Source organism: Mastigoproctus giganteus, chromosome 2 (genome assembly GCF_048544385.1).
Source record: "Mastigoproctus giganteus isolate SK-2022 chromosome 2, ASM4854438v1, whole genome shotgun sequence".
Classification (NCBI taxonomy): domain Eukaryota; kingdom Metazoa; phylum Arthropoda; class Arachnida; order Uropygi; family Thelyphonidae; genus Mastigoproctus; species Mastigoproctus giganteus.
Genome location: NC_143576.1, coordinates 145,349,798 through 145,371,879, shown reverse-complemented (window position 1 = coordinate 145,371,879; position 22,082 = coordinate 145,349,798). Strand labels below are relative to the sequence as shown.

Here is a 22,082-nt window from a genome sequence, read left to right as displayed (position 1 = left end):
CCTTCGCTAGAATTGGATATTTTTTCTTTCTTTTGCAACGACTTCGTAAATTTTTTATAGCAAAAGGCGTTGTGGTAATTGAGTTCGTAATTATTCTCACAGAAGGCCGAATGTTTGTTTATTTTATTATATGTACACAATGGAAAGTAACTTCAAAGCGGTCCTTATCCAAAGCAGGTCTGTTGGATGCGTCTGGAGGAGCTAAACCTCTTTTCATCTCGATGAAAATCAGCGCGATAACATCTCCGCAAAGGATTCAAAAATCTGCACGTCATGCTGTACACATTATTGACTAACACCATTCAAGTTATAGTAGCAGAGTAGATCTGTTTAGGAAGAATATTTCATCTTTTCTCTGTTTCTCTCAATGTGCATATTTACTGATAGAAATGATAAAGGATGCACATTCCCTCAGAGAAATTCTTTTAAAAAGCATCATTAACCGTCTTTGAAGACAAAGAAGTATTACATTAGTTCAATATGCTGTATAATATAATCATCATGTTTTGTTTATTGATAGTCACAGCCAGGGCTTGACAATTTTTTTTCAAGATCTAGGCGCACTGTCAGATGTCAGTCAGCAATTTGATCAAATGGAAGGTTTCTAGATAGTTTAACAGTTGGCAGTTAATTGATTTCTACATTACTTTAGAAAGAATAGAAATAAGTGTAATGGGACGATAACTGAATGGGAGGGATTTGTCACCCATTTTAGGAACTGGCTGAATATGAGTAAATTTCCAAGCAGAACGGAACGCACTTTTGGAATAATAAAGTGAAACAAAGGCGACACAGAACAGGAGTAAGCTTAGGAGCCCAGGTTTTGAGAAAAGGTGGAGAAATACCATCAGGACCTGGAGCTTTCTTAGCATCAAGATTGTTCAAAATCCTTCTGACATCCTTTTGGAGGAAGACCACAGGAGGCATTGAATGGAGTGTAATGTGAATGGTAGAAGGTGATTTACCAAGATCATCAATACATGATTTAGAAGAAAGGTAGGATGCTAGCAGGTCAGCTTTATCTTTGAATGAAGTGGCAATAGAACCATCTGGTTTTGACAGATTTGGGATGGGAAAAAGTTGCGGCCAATAGCTCTGGCAAGAGACCAGAATGCTCGGCTACCATTATGACAAGAAACAAGTTTTCTACTCTTACCCTGTTCGAAATATAGTTTGGACTGATTAATAACTGCTTTATAGTTGTTTCAAGCTTTGGTGTAGGCAGAAAATATAACTGGAGATTGGATTCAAACCCAATTGCGATATGCAACATTCCTATCTTGAACAGCCTTAACACATTTATGGGCAAACTAAGGTTTAAAGGACGAGATTTTAAGATGTAATGTGGAATAAAAGGATTTCAAGCCTAAAAAAAAAAATAACCAAATTATGATATTAGGGTCACCCGTAAATAATTACATCTACCCATATATTTATTTGTCTGTAAATTATGTGTTCTCTGGTCGATTTGCCTGTTTTGCTGGACGAAAAAAAAAACCCAGTTTCTGGGGGGAAAAAAAAAAAAACTTGTTATCTACGCCTGAGACCGACTAACTCAGCCACGAAGTGAAAAAAAAGCTCATTAAAGTTCCTCGTGTCATCGACGTGATTCGAACCCGGGCCTTTTCCACCGGGTGTGGGGAGAACGGTGACGAAACCACTGTGCTACCCTCGCAGGCAGCCTAAAAGAATGATTTAACTGACACGATAGGCGCAAAACGTAATCCGACCAGGGAAAAGAAGAAAAGTAATCTCGCAGATCATCCCATTTAGCATTCTTGTAATGCCAAACAACGAAATTGAGAAGGGTAATGACAGAAAGGCTCCATTGGAGAAGAGATCATCACCAAGTGGTGATCTGAGGTACCTAGTGGACCTCTCACTTTTACTGTGTATTTAGAAGGGTTGTGTGTGAGAAAAAGATCAAGCATGTGGGATTGTCTGGTATTCTGGTAGGTAAGTAGATAAATGAACCATCAGTTCAAGGTCATTAGTAATTGCAAAAGCCCTAGCATCTCGACCAGCTGGGTCCGTGTGACTAGAAAGCGGGAGCCAGCTGTAGTTGTGAATATTAAAATCACCAAAAAAATTTGCCTCACTGTTAGGAAAGTTGGACTAGAGAAAGTCGCGTTTCAAAGAGTTCCAATGATTAGTTGAGTTGGAAGAACGATAGAGGCAGCAGATGAATTTGACAGAATTTTAGGCCAAAGAAGATCGAAATGAGGAGATTCTAAGTCACTAAGTCTGTGGCAGGGAATATCAGAGAGGATATATGCCCATGTACCACATTTGAAGCGAAAGGAATCGTACAGCGTATAATCTGGATAACTGAGATAGGCCGTGGTTGAATCAACTGATAACTAGGATTTTGTCAGAAAGAGTATATGGAGTTTGGCAGACTGTAAGTGGAAATGGACATCATTGAGATTGGAAATGAGACCACGTATTTTTGTGAAATGAACGAGGAAGTATTTGGGAAGTTTAGATCTTTTCGCTGATAAGTTTGTTCTATTAGATTGACAATTCATTGTGTATTTGGTAGTAAGAAAAGGTGGGTGGGGAACATGCTGTATAAAGAAATGAAAACCTTGTATATGGCGTATACATGGCTAGAATGTAGACAGCTCCTTGACATAACGTGGCCTTTGCCTCTATTCTACAATTAGTTTAAAAAGGGCAAAATTTTCTGTATCAGTATTGCATAAAAAAATTGATTTTCAAAGCTGTATTTCATTGGTTGAGCTATCATTCTTCGTCATGTTCTTCAACTAACAAGATACGTTCTGTAAAATGATGCTACCTATAATTTAGCTTCTACACCAAGAATCCTTTACTTTACCTTTGTCAAAAGTCTCGCCAATACTTGCAAGATACGGACCATAACGTTCTTAAAATAAAGAACTTGAAGTTCATCCTCACAGCTGTCATAATGATCTGTAAAATACCAGTCACTAAGCGGGATTTCTTAGTGTCTCCATGGCACCCAGGGGAACCGTATTTGTCGAGTCGTGGCGAGAGTTTACAGATTGGCTAATCAATATCACACGCTCTAGGACACAACACTAAACGTAATAAATACTTTTCGCTGCAGTGATTGATTTCTAAAGTGTCCGTCACCGTTCTTATTTTATGAACGCCTCAACATTTTCAATGTCGAAATTCACTGACACACGAATAAAGGCATCGCGATGGATGGTTATGCGTTTCTATGAAATGCAAAACCGTGACAATCCGACCTACAAACACACGCAATTGATAGACGCGATATACTCGAAGCCTCGCAGCTTTAGTTGCCGTGGTGCTTACTTAAACCAACCCATTTAAATTCCTAAAGACAATTTAGTGTTGGTATTAGTACTCGTATTAGTATTCTTAATATGATGCAAGAAAGCCTCCATGCTTTTGCTGCACCGGCCTATAAAACATAAAAAATAATAATAAATAAATAAATAAATAAATAAACTACTTATGTGGTTCCTTTCTTCAAGCTGTCAGCGTCACCCTCGTTCATTTTACTTTCGCCTCTCAGAGCCTTATACATTTCAATCAATTCTCCCCGAAGTATTTTTTTTAGATCCAGTCTCCATACTTGAACATATTCCAAGTACAGTCGGTCTTCCAATTGATTTCTACAGTGGTATTATGACCTTCCTATCTCTACAAGAAAAGATTCGCTAAATCATCAATAGGACACCGTGGGACTTCCTTGCCGCCTGCCTATAGTGCTCGAAGAACGTTGGGTATCGCAACTCCCAAATCACTTTCTTCCTCTACTATTTTTAATTCAACCTCACCACGTTATAAGTTATTTTGGGGTTGCTGTTCACCAAATGTAAGACTTTGCATTTTGTTGCATTACAACCTTTCAGTTGCTGTCATTTCTCTGACGTCCTCCCATGCAGCACACAAGTATAATCACTGTCCTTCCACACCGGGTGAAAAGATCGAAGTTTGAATCCTGTCAATGAAGTGAGAAATTTTTATGGAGTGTTTTCACAACGTGACTGAGTTAGTCGGTCTCAGGGGAGATTTTACAGTTTTTCTCCCAGAAGTCCAGCGTTTCCGGCAGATACTACCTCTATCGATCTTGGCATCATCTTCTACCTAATCACCTGTTAATGAAAAATTTGCAAATTTTGAAATCACGACTTGCATCCCTTCGTTTAATAAAATCAAAAACAGCAGTGGCCTAGTAGCGATCCTTGAGGGACCTAAATGCTTACATTAGCCCAAGAGTAATAATTAATCGCAAACCTCTGCCTCCTGACCTGCAGCCACACTGCAACCGACCTAAGGATCTTTCTTGTGGTCTAACGTGTTCCAGCTTATAAGATAAACGATCTCGCTTATAAAAGGAAAAAAAAGAGTCAAATGCTTTGCTAAAATCCAAATGAACAGCGAGAAAATTTCCTACATCCATCTCATGAATGGCTCAATCAAAAAATCTAACCAACCTGATTAAACGATTTTCCCTTTGCGAAATTGTGCCGTGTTTCCTTTAGAATTCCATATTTAAATGTCCCTACATGCACTCTTGGTCATTGCCTTCACGATTTTCCCCTAACCCCGAAGTCATCAAACTTCGGCAGTTACCCACGTTGCTCTTAGAACAGCCTTTAGGTATTGGAGGATACGTCGTCACTTCTCCATTCCAAAGGATTCTCTCCCGAGTCCAATAATTCCCACATAATTAACCTTAATGGTTCAAAGTACTCTCTCTGCCGCCTCCCTCAAAATTGTTGGTTTAGTAACATTAACTCTTACTCGCCTTTAGGCTCTTAAGTGTTTCCGCTGACAATAGCAGATTCTGTTGAGAAACTTTAAGAAAAATAAAGTTCTTCAAAGATTTTTCTTAAGGCTATGAAATAATAAAATTTCGAAAGAAAAGAAGGAAAATATCGGCTTATCAAGGTTTTGCGTGAGATATCACTTATCTGCTTTAGACAGATGGTACAAGGATGCGCGGTGAGTGTAGAAGAAGCTCCAAAAAATGCACGTTATTGGAACGGTTTATGAATAAATCAGAAACACTTTAACTCCATGGCAAAATCGTAGCACAGTTTCACAAGTTAGACCGCTTTCTGGAGAATAAATATATATTGTACTTTACACAATACTCATTCTGTATTGTAAAATTTAAGTAAAAAAAACAAAATTTTAAAAGGTAATTCCCAGTAGGAAACGCTCGCCAATGAAAAATGCATCTTCTTTCATCTTCTGCCCTCTACAGAGTGCTACTCAGAGAGATAGAGAGAAATGATGCCTGCATTATCGCGATAAAATGAAAACGGTTTGCGCAAGAGCTATGAAGAATCTATTTTGAAATTTATGACACTGTAAAGAGAAAAGGTATTATGCTGGAGCTGAAAGAAGTCTAAATTGATGAGAGAGATCCTCCTCAGTCATATCTCTATGACAGACTGTAGCTTGCAAAAAATGTAAAATACTAATAAAGTTAATTAGGATACTCAAGACTCTAAGAGAGATGTAGAAATATATATAGGCAATAAGAACAGGTGATGGTGTTCTATCGATGATTTATCGAGCGTCATCCTGTAGAGATAAGGATGTCATAATCCCACAGTATAAGACAATTATAAGACCACATTTGGAATACTTCAAGTATGGAGAACTCATCTGATAAAAAGTCACTGAGCTTCCTGAAAGGGTTCAAAGACGGGCAACTTAAATGGTGAGATCGGCAGAAGGACGACCGTATGAGGAAAGCCTCCGATTATGTGGGCTGCACAGCTTGGCAACCAGGCATCTCAGAGGTGACCTGATTGAGGTTTATAAGGCTCTGAGAGGGATTAGTAAAATGAATGAAGGTGGAATTCTCACTGTTCTAAAGAATTCTAGAACTAGAGGATCATAATTTTAGATTAGATTGTAGGAAGTTTTATTGGCAGCGAAGATTTTTAATAAAAGAATGGTGGTAACAAAAAATCGATTTATTTTCTGCAAGTCAAAGACTGGGCGAACCATGTCAAGCCACCGCTAATACAAGAAATAAGCTGCCAGCGTGTTCAGTCTGTGGATGCGTAGTGGGAGTGGTTGGTCAATCGCGTCATTACGGCCAAAGAAAGTTGGCTTTCGTGTGGCCGTATTAAACGCCCAACTTAAGTGAGTCAACAACAGCACGTAACTACACCAGTCAGTTATTGTATTTTTGTCTACGCAATCTAAAGTCTTGGAAAAACTTTGTCTGCCTCGTTAGTATTTCCACAGGATCACGATCGATTTCTTGGAAGTTAACTGAGGGTGGATGAAGCAACTTGTAAGCCTTAACGAGAAGTAAAGCAAAACCTTCGTGTTCCAAATCCAATACTTGTCGAATAAGTTTCGCCACTCCTACAGTCCGTCTGGCACGTATTTTATGAGTAGAGCAGCAACAAAGTGTACTTCTAGCAAATCGAAAGAGAAATAACTTCAGAAGTTACATCCAACTTCGGTTTAGTATGCTGTTGGCGCATTCTCGTTCGCTATTGGCTTCAATTACGTTTGGAGTGCCCCTGGATCACGTGACTGCAACGTCTTCCAATTTGTTATATTTACATCGCTTCCTTGTCTTTAACTGATGAAAATAATACGCATTAAAATAACAATAAATACGATTCAATATATCTAAAACGGGCAGTCTCCATCTTTATTTAACGCTGTTCATGATTTATAGAGGGCGCACGATACGTTACGCGTATTCCGTTCTGCTTCTTTAATCGTTTGGTCGACTGCAAGAATTATTCATCGCGTTTTCTCTATTGTAACGTTGTCAAACCGTTTTCGATTCTTTCCACGAGTACCGAAGCGAACGTGGTGCCACGTGAATCTGTTCTTGCGCGAACAGACAAGTTGTTAAAGGTCAGGTGGAAAGGAACAGAATGGCTTCTTGCCAATTAATATGCTAGGGCTGATGCTATCTCTAGATAGAAACGTCATTAGTATTAATCCTATTTTAGACTATCAGCATTTTCCGATAGAGGGCGCTAGCACTCCGTCCAGATTACATAGAAGAAATCACCTCTGTTATTCTTATGGGAGTAATTTAAAATCTTTTTTTTCCCTTATACTCTCAGGATAAGCAGAAAATAATCAGTTTTATTCAGCGCTCCTTACTCAGAGCTAAAAAAAAAAAAAAAAGATAATCAGCTGAAGTCTTATGAATCAGTTAGAAAGGCGTGTCTTTGGAACATTTAGACCTACTAATAGAAACTGAGTACAACGATCTTTTGATTCTGTGACATTACAACAAATATGTCAGCTGTCACACGAAATGTGCTCCTCACGTCCTGAGTTGCACTGGCAGTAATTCGAAACATCACATTATTACACTGTATCGCACGACACTCTAAACAATATACGTTAATATTTAAACAGGTGTGCTTTTGCTTTCCAATACAGTTCACAGTATTTATTTTGTTTGTTTATTCATTTTTTTACTCTCTCTCTCTGCCATGTGTTATCTTTTATTTTTGTGTTCGCTGCTTGCTTATTACCCTGAGTTTCGTAATCCTTTTTATATATTTAGCTTACTCGTACTAATGCTATCATCCAATTATGTTGTAGAATGTGGAGTTTGTGTTAGGTGAAAAGTCGACCGGGAAGTATACAATCATGTAAAAATGCTTTTACCACTATATATATTTGAATGTCAATATAAATTGTTAGTTTGAACTAAACAGACTCTCTTTGGTCTAGAGAAGAGAAAGAGATTAGAACAATACTTATACTCTAACAATAGGAACTGTTCTTTCTTCCAGTCCGTGACTTGCTTAAAAAATTTATATTCCTTTTCTATCTTTTAACAATCCTGACCGGACGGTAGCACCAAGATTACGTGTGTGTGTAGTACGCAAGCTGCTACCACTTACACGCAATCAGCCAATCAAGTTTACACACTCCCGAGTTTATGGAAGGTGTACATGTTATCAGTTCCTTTTAAAAGTGTTGTTTTCGCTATCTTAGTCCAATCATTTTATGTTCCAGTGATTATTTTTGGTTAGCATTCGTCTTCTGAACGTCCCATGCGATTTTCATTAACTGATCAGCTCTAAATGCCAAGGACACTCGGATCATAAGGCGGGTTGTCTGTTTATTGTATGAAGAAACCAGAGAAAGTATCTTCACGTGAGTCCAACAAGTCTTTGTTTTAAAAGGCCCGTCAATAAGTTCCTTCCGTCGCCTTACAAGATTCAGACTTGCACGTTTTCAAATTAGTAAGACGTCCGTTTAATCACGCATATAGAGAAGAAAGTGCATAAGAGTCTGGAAGGTCATGCAGAGGACCTCTTATTGAATGAATGGGAAGATACGTTCAACATTTTAAATCCTCAGTCCTTAGCATCACTGGAAGAGCGCCTTCTCTGTCCCAAAAGCAAATATGTGAGTGCTTAATAAAGAAGTAACTGTGGTGTTTTCTGCACCGATTGTTGATTTGGTTTGTTGGATCTCCTTGGAGTCATCTATAGGTTGCATAAACAGAAAGGCCATCCTCGACTAATTTTATATGTCAGTAGTCCAACCGTTCATCTGAATATATGAAGAAGAAAGCAACCATAAACATTTCGCATCCTCTCGTGAACTATCTTAGAAGTATTCGCTTTTTTCTTTATTGAACAGTGATCACAAGCGATGTCCCAATTTTTTCTTTAATTCCATCTTCTCATCACTAATTTAGGAAGCAACGCCTTGTGAATGTCCAAAAACAAATTGTTGAATAGGCGCACGTTTGCTCAACATTAACTTGCTTGACGCCTCAATCTAGTTCACATCAAGTACTCTCTACCAGATAACCATTTCGGTATCCGGCTTGCATGGATCAGTTCTTTTCTGATGAATATCCAATATTCCCAAGGACAGCAGTTCTTTAAGGATTACTCCATCGGTAATTCATGACTGCCGAAATGGAGAAATCCCCTAATATACTATAATGGGGCCATTACATCAAACACGAAGGTTAGGAAAATGTTCAAGTTGAGTTTGTTATTTACAGAGACAGAATAAACGCACAAACGTTATCAGTAAAAAGAACACAATATACACCGGTACTCTTTGATACAATGTCCTCAGCCTCTTTCCTTTATGTTTTTTCTATATTTTTTTTTGCATGGCGAACCTAATATACAATTTTGTCCCATCATGATAGGCTTGTTATCTGTCTTCGTCTGCAGTTACTGCAGACAGGCTAACAAGGTCTCGTAACACATTTATTGCATGGATCTTTTTTTCCCGCTCGTTCAATTCGCCTATTACAGGGAGTGCGCGCGAAGACCAAAAGAGTGGATGGGGAGGGAGGGGATGGAACTCACTCGCCATTAAAGGAAGGGATGTTAGATTGGATCAGACTTGCCTAATGGTAGTATCCGTCAGATAACGCGTCCTTTGTACAAACAAGGCACAGGATTACTAAATCAATAGATTACCTGCTTTTCTCCTGAGGAAAATCGGAAAGTACACACGTGATCGTCCATAGTGATAAGAAACACTGTTCAGGATTATTATTGGCGTCACGTAGGAAGAGCAGACAAACCGTTTTGTAATTCACAGGCGGTAAGAGGAAATTAAAATCCACGCAGCTTAATGATAAGCGAAAAAATATGCAATATACACATTTGTACAGATATTTATTTAGTCCAGTTCACGTGATCCTCTCTTCTTCTGGCGCTTTGTACCTTTGAGAAGAGCAGATCAATATCTTCCGTAAAAGTGTCCATATTTTCGAGTTGACCATCTTTCTAACCAACCTAAAAGTAACATTGTATTTATATTGTTTACAACGCAAATTCAAATATACAGTTTCTGGATAAAAATCCGCGCAAGATGTGTTTTTGTTAATTAATTAATGTAAAAAATATAGGACATTATGGGAGAAAAATACTGCACGTTTGAGCTTCATTCAATGTCGCATGTTTTCTTCAGCAATATTTGGAGTTGAACTTTTTAAAAATGAGACTCGCTCGCGATTATTCTGGTTGAAAAAGTTTAGACATGGGTCTGTGTTAATACTTGATCCCTATACATTCGATTTAAGACATAAAAGCTAATAATGAACAAAATATTAATTATAATTTTACTAATTAAGAACCACTTACATGAATATTCAGTAGCTTTGTGTCAAGAGTGGATTGGGCAACCGGGACATCGGGAAATTTCAACGGATTGAGCCATTGAGAAATCAATAGATCTTGATACTTGAGGGCCCCCAGTGGACTCAGTTAGCAAGGCATCGAATATACAATCGAAATTTTTTTTAATTTTCATATCTAACATTATTCTTAACTTTTTGATGTTAGTAAAACGATTACAAATTCGTTAAGGGTTGTTCTTGTTTCAGGGATTTTTAACGAATCGACTGTTTTCTTCATAATGTGCTAGTTCACATGGTTTTTAGTATATTATATGTGCTCAATGCGTGTGTTCATCGGCAGATATTCAGATTATTTATAGAGGGCTGAAAAACATTAATGCACAGTGCCACCACATCAAGAGCTCTATCAATAAATTTAACAGAGAGATAAGAAGCTTTCAATCACACAAATCTCGAAGCCGATTACTACTGCCGCTGCTGAAAACTCGATTATGCCCCCTATCCCCCCCACATCTAACTCTTCTGTTACCAAATCATCCTTATAATCTCCCAACCTGTCAAACCAAGTATATGGTCTATTTATGACTACTAAAATTTCCCATTTCTGTTGTTTGTAACTGCGTTTCTAGGATACTTGTCGTTTTAAACATGTTTAGGGTCCGCAAAACATTTCCTGGGTCTCTCCTACAACAAATACTATTCTGTCCTTTCTTCTTGTTCATTACATTTCAATTAATCTTTAAAAAAGGTAAAGATATTCCAGACAAAATAGGATCAAATTAATGCTCTGGTTGAAAATTATAAATTAACAGTATTCAGAATCTCAACGTGATATTTCTTTCGTGCTCGGATTTCGTAGGGGTAGCAGGTCAGAGATTAAAATAAAAGAGTCCAAGGAAGGAGACATTGCTTAACATTCATTCTTGTTATGAAACTAAAAGTACTACACTGGAAGATAATACTGTAGAAGTTTTTATTGTTGTGTTGTAGGGTTAAGACTCATGAGCAACTTAGCTCATACTGCGCTGTATATAATATGTGTAAAGTTCTTGTGTTCTGTGGTCGATTTGTTGATTTCTGAGCGAAAAACCATTCTACCCTCTCCTGAGACCGACAAAGTCCGCCACGTTTTGTGACCCGAGTTTGAATCCCGTCAATGACGAGAGACTTTTATGGACCTTTTTCACAACTGAAAAAGACCCATAAAGATTCCTCATCATTGATGGGATTCGAACTGGGGTCTTTTCCACCCGGTTTGGGGAGGACAGTGATTATGCCAGCTGTGTTACCTACAAGGGCTTAATTGGTGCATCAGCTTCTTTGACTATAATGCACCTCTAATACAGTAGTTTGTTCGTTCAGTTCGGGTATTCTGAAACAGTTAAAGTTGATTGCTTCTTAGTTTGAGGAGTTGAAAAAAGTTGATTTTATTTATTGGATTAATTAATTTCTGGGTGATGTTCTTTGTTATAATTAATTATAATAACCTATTAATTTGATAATGAAATACACATGCACTGGTCAAAAAATACGAACCTTTGTATTAAGACAGTCACAGACAGAAGAAATGCATTAAAGGCATTTCTTTGCATCTATTAGATGCAAAGAAATGTGTGCGGTTGAGCATAAAGACTGCATAAGCTGTTCGACGGCAGTAATCTGAAGCCACAATGAGGAAACGCGTGATCTATCAGACTTTGAAGAAGGTCATATCGTGGGTCACGATTCAAGAAACAAAATACATAACTTGTTTCTCAAAAGCATCCATCTCAAAGGATTTTAATGATTGGAAAACAAGTGGTTCTTTCATATCTCAAAGGAGGAAATGTGGCTGAAAAACAAAACTTTAAGAGCGAAGCCGTCGTACACAAGGAAGACTGTACAGAAAAAAGGACATTTAGTGTGCTACAAATAACATCTGAATTCAACGAAGCCCATTATAACTGGTTTATTTCAACCCGTACCATGCGGGAGTGGAATTGAAGAAACTGGATATTGGCAGTCGCTTGCCTATTCGGAAACCACTTATTTCAGAGAAAAAAAAAAGAGGAAAACCCGCTTGCAGTGGCACCGAGAACGTCGTAATTGGACAGTGGAACAATGGAAGAAAGTCATGTAGTCACGAATCACGATACTCTATTTCGTATTGATTGTAGGTAGAGAGTGTGGCGAGAACCTCCCTAAGCGATGACCCTGCTTGCCTTGTTAAGACAACTCAAGCATCTGGAGATGGTATCATGGTATGGGGAATGTTTTGTTGGCACGGACTGGATCCGTTGATACCGGTGGAAGGTCGAATATCATCCGAGGAGTACCTGAATATTACATCTACTGCATCCTGCAATTTTACTCTTCTAACTGAAGTCGATGGCCACTTTATGGATGACAATGCAGCAGTGCATCGTGCCAGAATCATATGTTTCTCTCTTTAGTTGTATTTTGCTTTGAGGGTTTGGTGGTCTGAATATCACTTGAATATTACACCTACTGCATCCTGTAATTTTACACTTCTATCCGAAGGTGATGGCCATTTTATGAATGACAATGCAGCAGTGCATCGTGCCAGAATACTGTCTATTTTTCTCTCTTTAGTTGTATTTTTCTTTGAGAGTTTGGCGGTTTCTCTAGTTGGTGGTGGTATGGATATGAGTGTTTATTTGCTGCTCTAGTTCTTGCTTTCGTTGTGAAACAGTGAGCACTGAACGCGCCCAGTAGGTAATAGATAATATGACCTACAGGAAGCAAATATTCGGTTGTGGAAAGTGAATTAATTATATTTTACCCATCGTAAATTATTTCTCAGCTTAGAAATTAATTTTATTTGATTTATTAGGAATCAAAACAGGATACTATAGCTACATGGCTCCTACATAGAAGATATAATTAGAAATAGCACGGCAGTTCAAAACGTTATCACAGGGGAATGTAATGGCTTGATAACAGCAAAAACAAAGTATCAATATTATAACAAATAGTGAAACAGACAGCTCCTTTTGTTTTCTCTAAAGACAGATTAAGGGAAAAAAAAACAGCCGTAACTTTTAGAAATAAAGAGCTACACAAAGATGTGAGGACCTTGTATTAAGAATTTATCTAGAACAATTCGCGTTTTTTCTATCAAGACAATTCAATGAGAGTTTTCAGCGAGTTATTTTTTTTTTCTTCAAGAAAATTCGCTAGTCAGTCTGGACAGAAAAGATACAGAGAAAAGTCTCAAGGGTCTCGAGCTCCTCCAAAGCCTTGAGGCCTTCGATGCATTTTCAGATACATGCAAACAAAAGTATTTTCACTACAAATACAAAAATACAAGATATTTCCCCATAGATATGCAGTCATTTCTTTCCGATACGACTCTTGGCTTCATATCAAGGTAAACGCACCTAAAAAGCGAAAAATTATTATAAAAAAATTACGTATAATGTTATCATTACTTGTATTCTTTCTTTCTTAAGTTCATTAAATGAACTCTTCTCGTCGCTATGGCATGATTTTTATATTTTAATATCAAAACAATCTGATCTAATGGCCATCAAACTACCATATTCAGAATGCAATTCAACTGATAAACATTCAAAACCTTTTTTGTCCAGCAGCCCTTTCTTGCCCTCAGTAATACCTATGTTGGTGCCGCAAACAGCTTCGATAGCTGTCCAATTTTTATTTCATATTGGATTGATTCCATGGCACTTCCCTTTTATCTAGATTGCCAAGGCCGGATTTGGAGAATGCATTGGTGTCCGTCGCCTTTCGCGCGGCTCTGCAGTTCTGGAGAAACTGGCATTGCAGGTTGCCAATTTCTTAAGAAGTGCTTTTAATTACGTTCAATTTGTAAGATACCTTTACTCTCTTTTTTCAGTTTCCTTTAAGCGACCCCCCTCAGCGCTCGGACAAGAAACTGAAAGATCTGAAACCTCTGCTCACGAAAACAGGAATGGACATCTTGGATCCAAGAATGAGAGAAGTGCTGGAGTTTCAGAAACAGAAGCTGTTCAGTGGTACGTACAATCCCTCTCAATTATCTTCCATTCCGTCATCAATATTTTCTTTAAAGATATTTTAATAATCGGACATACATCCTTATTTCCTTAACTCTAATAAAAACGACTTGAGCCTGCACATTTGCTTGTGAAACCAGTCACCAAAACACGTCATTCCAGAAGTTGCAATGTTTGTTTTAACAAATAGATTTTTGTATGCAACTTAGGGCCAAAATTCACAGAAAAAATGAATGGTTTGTTCGGGAGACGAATAGTATCTTGATGTTCTTATTAAAGTGGCATTACTTATATGCATTGATTTATAAGTGTTTTGATATCTGCTTCATCTTAGCTAAATTATTATGGTAAGCGTTAATTAATTTTTCTTTCCCAGTTCGGTGATTTTTATTTCAATATAAATGTCGGCGTTGGATAATTATTTTTTCCATCTTTCCATCTGTTCCAACTGGATTAAAGCAGCTGGAAATCCAACTGGATTTCCAGCTGCTTTAACATCCACCATACGGTCGCATATGTCACCCTGCGACTTCCAAATAAATAAAGAAATATTTTGAGGATTTACATTAAAGCTGAAGGGACAATAGGTTTAACTCAAGATGAGGTCAAGGTTATGGTTGCAACTATCAAATTCCTTTTTACACACTACAGAAATAAGAGCTTGGTTACATGGCGGATTAGTGTACTGATACCTCTGGAGAATATTTAAATTTAATAAAATGTACACTCACGGGCCAGAAAAATTTTAACCATTATTCAATATCTGGTAGGGCCATCTTTTGTCCAAATTTCAGCCCGTACACTTCGTGGCACGAATTCCGTAATGTGTCTCAAGGAGTCTAGCTCCAGATTTGAGCATTCCATTAGGATACTTGCCAGTTGCTGTATTGTGGTCGATAGAGAAGTGCGAAACCGACCTACCATTTCTGATATAAACCAGATATTCTCAATTCGATTCAAATCTGAAGAGAATTAGGCGGCTAGGATAGAATGTTTGAAATCTTGGGAATGTTCCTCGAACGATTCAGATACAATTTTTGCACGGTGGATAGTTGCTTTGTCGTCTTGAAAAAATCCATCGAAATCCGTATAAAAATGAAGCATTTCAGGATGAAGTTGGCTTTATGAGCGGACCCTGTCCGTATGCCAACAGAATATATCCGATACCATGGTACCACTTCCAACCGCATGAGTAGCGGACACGAGAGAGTATGGATGCATTGGTTCATGAGGGTTCAAGCCACACTATTACCCTACAATTAGTGCAAAAAAAGTGTAAATCGAGACTTGTCAAAACTGTTTCAGTCAGTCTCAGCATTGATAGCACCATTCGAGTAGAATCTTTCGATTTTTACAGAAAGAAGTTATGCGCACGACTGCCAAATCCCAAATTCTTCAACACACCAATAATGTCCTTTGTTTTCTCCATTGTGACTCCTGCTAAAACGTGCTCCAACAATAACATCTTTCTGAAAATCGAAATGATCACATGTCTTCCGTATGACCGTATCGACAGGAAAGCTTGCAACATTTATCTGATACCAAGAAACTTATGATCATACCACTTGACAATTTACATTTGCATATTTATGTTTAATTATTTATTGACTCCATTTGCAAAAGTCTGTAATTTGTTTGGCCAGTAAGCGCCATAGTTTTTATTATTCATCATAATTCACTTTCATTTTCCATGTTCTAAGATGTGGCTGGGTCTGTTTTGAACGTCTTAAAATATCTCGAAGTTTAATTTCTTGAAGGCATGATGTATGCGCTGGTGACTGTGATGAAAAATTAGATGTTCCCTAATATTACATCGTTCATATTCCCTGCATCAAGTTTTCTTCTTAGGCGCGGTGTCCTCAGGGGGTGCCTCGAGAAGTAGCTGCTTGTTCACAACCACCACTATGGAATTTTCCAGATGTAGCTACTTAGCAGGGCTGTAATAACGCGATAGCAGCTGTCGGGAACGACACATTGCAGAGGGTGACAAAAATTGAGATTCTGCCTCGAGCATTGTAGTTTGCCTATAGTAAATTCTTCGCTCAATTTTGAATGTAGGCCAGGCACAGAGGTGTATTAAGATAAAATGAATGGGGAACATCATTTATTTATATTAGCTCAAATATTTTTTTCGCTTATCGCCACTTTTAAAAAATTGTTGTTTGTCAATTAACACTGCATTAACAGCCTTACCACTTCAAAGATTTTCTCGGCTCGTGAGGTTTTAAGGAATTAATTAATTTCCGCACTGCAGTCACATGAGATGACAATTTTAAGGAGGAACAATAGTGGGATTGTAAGGTTCTAACTTAAAGAAGAAACCATTTACAGGATCCAGTTAGTGAATGCCAATAATTACGAAATAGATTTTATTTTGCCACACTTCTAAATTTTAACACAAAATACTGTATAAGTGATTTGGCATGTTAATTATTAACGTTTTCTTTTGTCACATAATGTGCTGAGATACGTTCTGAATTGCGTTTATTAGATTTTGGACACCACAAGATTTAATGACGTTCAAATGTGTGTGAATTATTGCTTTAAATCATCTTGATCGATTGGGGAAGATGGTTTTATGGTTTGGGAGTATGAACACTTCCAAACATGTTTCATAACAGTCAAGGCGGGACTATAGGCGATTCAGAGGAGAAACGTATCTATTGCTTCATTTGTATATAGTTTTATTTATTTACAAACTTCTCACCCACAGGGAACACAGATCCTAGATAACGATGAAAGTGCTGAGCATTACAGAAAATCAATACAAAGCAGTCACTTGTATTAAATGTTGTGATTATTCGACAGACATGGTGTAGCATGGGGTACGGTAAAGCCAGTATCTGTTGAATTCGATAGCGTTCTGTTGAAACAGAAGTTTTTGAGGGCTCTCCAAGAGGTGCATGCAAGGTATCGTTGGAAGATCTAGACATATTCGACTAAGTTGAGCTGATTTTTTTTTTATTTCCAGTCCATTTGGCTGCTTTGTCAGACAGAATCCCTTGTGCTCCCTCCCCCAGTTTTTAGTGGTTGGCTGTAGGTAAGTAGGTGTCAGTGATGTTCCGGACTTTCTGCAGCAATTGCTGAAAACACAAGCAGTAAAAATTAATCTTTAATCACCTGCTCAGCCTTGCGATGTTTAATATTCGCTGCAGTTAATGGCTTCCAATTTAACCCAACGTTCCTTATGTACGAGTTCATTCGATAAGGCTTATGTTGTGCTGTTTTTCGTCCATTACAGCATGGGAGTGTAAGACAGTAAGTTATAAATGTCTGTGTGAGTTCCTTGACCTACCGCTTCAATAAACACTCCGTCTTCACGTGCTAATATCCATTGAGACATTCCAACAACTATTTAGCAGTTTCATCTCCCATATTTTGAAAATTCTTAGTGATAATCTTCAGACCCAACAGACATCTTTAAATCATGAGCGATTTTACCATATTTCACCCGTTATTCTAACCGCATTTAAACTTGTCAGTAACCTGATCCCAATTAAAAGGAGATAGCACTCGATTATCAGCAACAACCTGTGTTCTATAACAACTGGCGAGCTTAAGCTTAGATAGCATTCTGTGTCAAGTTGCTTAATCCCTTTGTCCGCTCTTCCAACTAGGATGAACAACCAGACTCCTTTTATTTTGTGACATTGTTCTCCCAAGCTCCCCAATAATGAAATATTCTCCGTTTTTTATAATTTTGAGATCATAAAATTATATTTCTACATGACTGTATTATACGTATTATGCGTGAAAGGGATGATTCGCGATTTGTAATCTCGGATTTTGTTATTTCTGATAATTCATGAACCTCGTACGCTTGCGGACAAATCTGGACAATTTTTCAGGAAAGTTTTTCATTGTCTTATTTGAGCACATATATATATGAAGTGTATGCTGGTGAAGCATCACCTTTTATTTGGTTTTTATATAGATATCTATTTCCATGTTCCATATTCCAAATTAAGTTATAGACGACAGAAGTGCAAAGTGCGCACGATAAAAGATAAGTACAAATAAACAAAACATATTGTGGAGGTTCATCATGTAATAACGCAACAGAAACCGTTTATGAAATATGCAAATTAGCTCATGGGAATTGAAAATAGCATCCATCAGGAAGACCCATAGGTCTTAATAACTAACATATTTAACCCTGACGGTCGGGCAACACTCGCAATTGGTACGTATTCTGTTAATAAGAGTTCAAGAGCTCTGATGGTAATAAAACGAACTCATCGAGGGAAAGCGGGTCATAACTCATATAAGATGATTCGAAATTTGTCTTCCTACAGGAGCGTATACATTATCAATATGACTCGGGTTTAGAGGTCTCGGCGGCCGCTCCATTCAAAAATATCCTCATTCTGCAAGTTACCATTTATTGGAGACAATATTATCATCCATTACAAGAAATTGCAATCCTAGCACATCCCTAAAAACTCTGACATATGGATCATGGACTTCGCCCCTATCTCTCACCGCAGTCACAGTTACTCTTTTGAAGATATGTTGCTGCTGCGTATAACTATTGCGCATTATATCTACCCATGATCGGAAGGCCATCTCCTCCATGACAGTTCCATTCTATAATGTTTATGGACCGGTTTCAGGCCCTTCTCGTTCACTGACAGAATGCTCTCTCTCTCTCTCTCTCTCTCTCTCTCTCTCTCTCTCTCTCTCTCTCTCTCTCGGGGGTGGGGGGTGAGAGAAGAGACGGGGAGTTGTAAATAGGTTAGATAGAAGACGCAGTGATGCGGAGCATACTCCACTTCAGGCGTAACTGAATACGTTCTTCGCGGATGGAATCAGATGGACCAAGTAACAAGTGATTGGAGAAGCTAGGAGATTGTAGAGGAAAAAAAAGGCACCTATTTTTCTATTTTCATTTTATATTTTGTTGAGCTTCAACAACAGAACCATCAGATAAATCGTTTTGACACATCTTAATGTTTCCGCAATGCACTTTCCGAGACTTCACTTGTAACACAAAAGAAAAATTAATGAAATATATAACTACTTCCTAGGACTATAAAATTCATAACTAACCATTATACGTGAGGGTTTTCGAATATAAACATACTGTTTATCAAAAGGACCGCAACTTTATGGGATAAGACAAAAAACGTTTTACAGATGACATTTTACAACGTTGTAAAATATTCTTTGTCCTGTAATACAATATAATCTTCGTGGAACTTTTTCTATCAATTTATTAAATGTGTTGACGAATATATTTCTTCCTGCCTCCAGCAGAACAGGTTTTCCAGAAAGGAAAATTAGTGAACAGCCACGTTGCTATAGATTACTGGAATAAAATTTAATTGAAACAAAACCCGCAGAATATGCATATCGACCTTGAACACACGAAATACAATAGCCTGTGTATTGCTGACAGACAAACTGACTAATTAGGTATTAAAAAGCGTTTCAACAACATATACACGAATATACTCTTATAAAAGGCATTTGAGGACTCTCCCAAGCTGCCTTGGTCGAGCCGTATGCAATTAAAACACGCTATTACTATTTTTGTGTTATTCCTTAAGTTTTTAATACGAGTGTATTACCTGATAAAATAGAGAAATATTCTAATTGAGAAGTGTCCTTTATTAGACTGCACTACTAAGGCAATTTTTGGTTAAATATTGCACTGTGGGAATTCTACTTTGGAAATGGTGGAACTGCAGTTCTCTTTATGCATTTAAGACGAACTTCGACTTGCGGCAGAGCTCGTTGTAAGTCATTGCTAAGGTTTTGACAAATTCTGCTTAGTTTCACACATGTTTCTCTCCAGCCAGCTCTGGTTTTCCATAATTCATACAAAATAAGTAAAACTGACCAGAAGTATATGTAATTTGCTTCTGGACATAATATACTGACACCTCATAACATTAAGTGCCTGATTTACCAACCCATGTCTCGGAATTCATTCAGAATAACAAATCCAACTGTAGTTGGGGAGTTTTATTTGTAAAATTTGTTATCTTTCATTTCTTTTTTCTATTAAAGTTAAATCTGTGGTTTATATAAAGAAAAACGATTTTTTACCTCTTTCTTTTTTACTATAATATACTAAGAATAAATGGAGAAACTGTTTCCGTGACCAACTTAAACCGTTAGCACAATAATAGGTCATTTCCGTTTATAATAAAAATTCATTTAACTCGCGCAATCTATCCATAATTCTCTTCTGTGTTGACACCTTTCCAAGGTTTGGTACGGGTTTTGACATTATCGACATACCGTTCAAATTCGGGTCAAAATGGCGAATAATGTAACTTGGCACATCACACCTATCTACTGACACAACTTTCACAACACAAAATTTAATTTTGAATGAGAGGACACAAAATTATTGATTTTGGAGATATTCGCTTGATATTTATAAACTAATTGCATAAACTTTTCTAAAAATGTTATCATTTTATCGTGTGTGTCAATAATGGAATCGAGTTAGTTTCCAGATATTTTAAAGATACGTTGCATGTGTACATTTTTTTTTATTTTAATATAGTCCTTTCAGCTTCTCCTTGAATATCACCTTTGATATTTACGCAATCACTGTAAAACAATAACAACATCCAGGCTTATGATGGCTTAGTGTAACGCCCACTAGTCAGCAGCTTTCATCATTTAACCTTTAAATAGGTGATCTACATCTCCAGAATTTAAGTGAATGTTTTTCATCCTGTCACTGTTGCGAATAAAGTCTAGACATCTCATTTGAATAAGCTTTCTGGCTTTGCTTGCCGACCTGCAGTTTCAAAGAAATATTTTTTAAAATGAATATTCTTAACATGGCTGAAAGCATTAAAATTTGAAACTTTATATTTCAGACTTGTTTTATTTCTACTGAGAAGTCGACTAATGGCCGTATTTATGATAATCAATTCTGCTTCCAAAATGTAGAAGGATACTAGGGAAGAATATTTATTACTGGAAATATTCTATGAAACAATAACACTAATGTAATCAGTATAATGGTGATAACATTATCTATTAAAAAAATTCTTTATTATTATTCTGAAAATCAGAAATCCTCAATGTTAAATTTAAACATGAATCTGGTTCCTCTTATCCATCTGGGAAAAAAAATGCACTTTAACAGACAAAAAGGAACCATGCCTTTAAAACTCATTTTATTAAACATCATTATTTTTATAAATTGTATGTTCTTTGTCGATTTCCTGTTTGCTGGATGAAAAATTCGAAATTCCTGGGTGAAAAACCTTGCTGTCCTCTCCTGATCCCGACTAACTCAGCCATACTGTGACAAGAAGTCCACAAAATTCTTCGCATCATTGACAGAATCCGAACTTGGGTAATTTTTCAGTGGGTGTGGGAATGACAGCGATTATATCAACTGTGCTAGCCATGACGGCCATATTTAGTGAGAGGGTTTTTTTTTTTTTTGCGTTTAAGGAATAATAATAACAGAACCATCTTTATCTTACTTTATTTATGCCTTTGTCTACAAGTTTAAATGATTTTATTATTAAGTTAATAAAGATTATTTTACTTTTAAAAAAAAGATTGTTCGTTAATATATATCTAACTTATATCTAAATATAGTGATTCAAAATTTAAAATAATCCAAACTGAAAGGGCTAATTTCCGTCATTTTGATGGAATGAAGCTTCATTTTGACGCTTCATTCATCTCGTTAGCTGTTTCCGATGCATTTAAGCCCCGTCTGACACAATAACGAATCACATATCGCTGTTCAATCTGTATGTCCGACATGATACTTGCTTCAAAACGATCGTCAATGACACGCGGCTAAAAAAATGCTCTTCACGCAACACTAGCTCGATAAGTACTGGCATGGACACGCACAGAGTAATCTTGCACCAGTCCGCGTATTAAATGATCGCCCCTCGTAAAATTTCACTTACAATCTCATCCATACTGTTTCTTTTTTTTTTTTTTTGTGACGAATCCATCATGACATTTTCCCTTTTTGAACACGTGTTTATAGTCTAACAATACCTTTGTTCAAA

At 37.2% G+C, this 22,082-nt stretch overlaps 1 protein-coding gene across 2 annotated transcripts in view; it reads left to right on the top strand.

Moving 5' to 3' along the window:
• Positions 1-22,082, top strand: part of LOC150089640 (uncharacterized) — a 109,188-nt gene that overhangs the window by 73,726 nt on the left and 13,380 nt on the right. For both annotated transcript variants that reach the window (XM_090368703.1, XM_090368704.1), the window contains exon 4: positions 13,941-14,079. In XM_090368703.1, the coding sequence (XP_090224829.1) occupies positions 13,941-14,079 (139 nt within the window). The remainder of the gene's footprint in view (positions 1-13,940; positions 14,080-22,082) is intronic.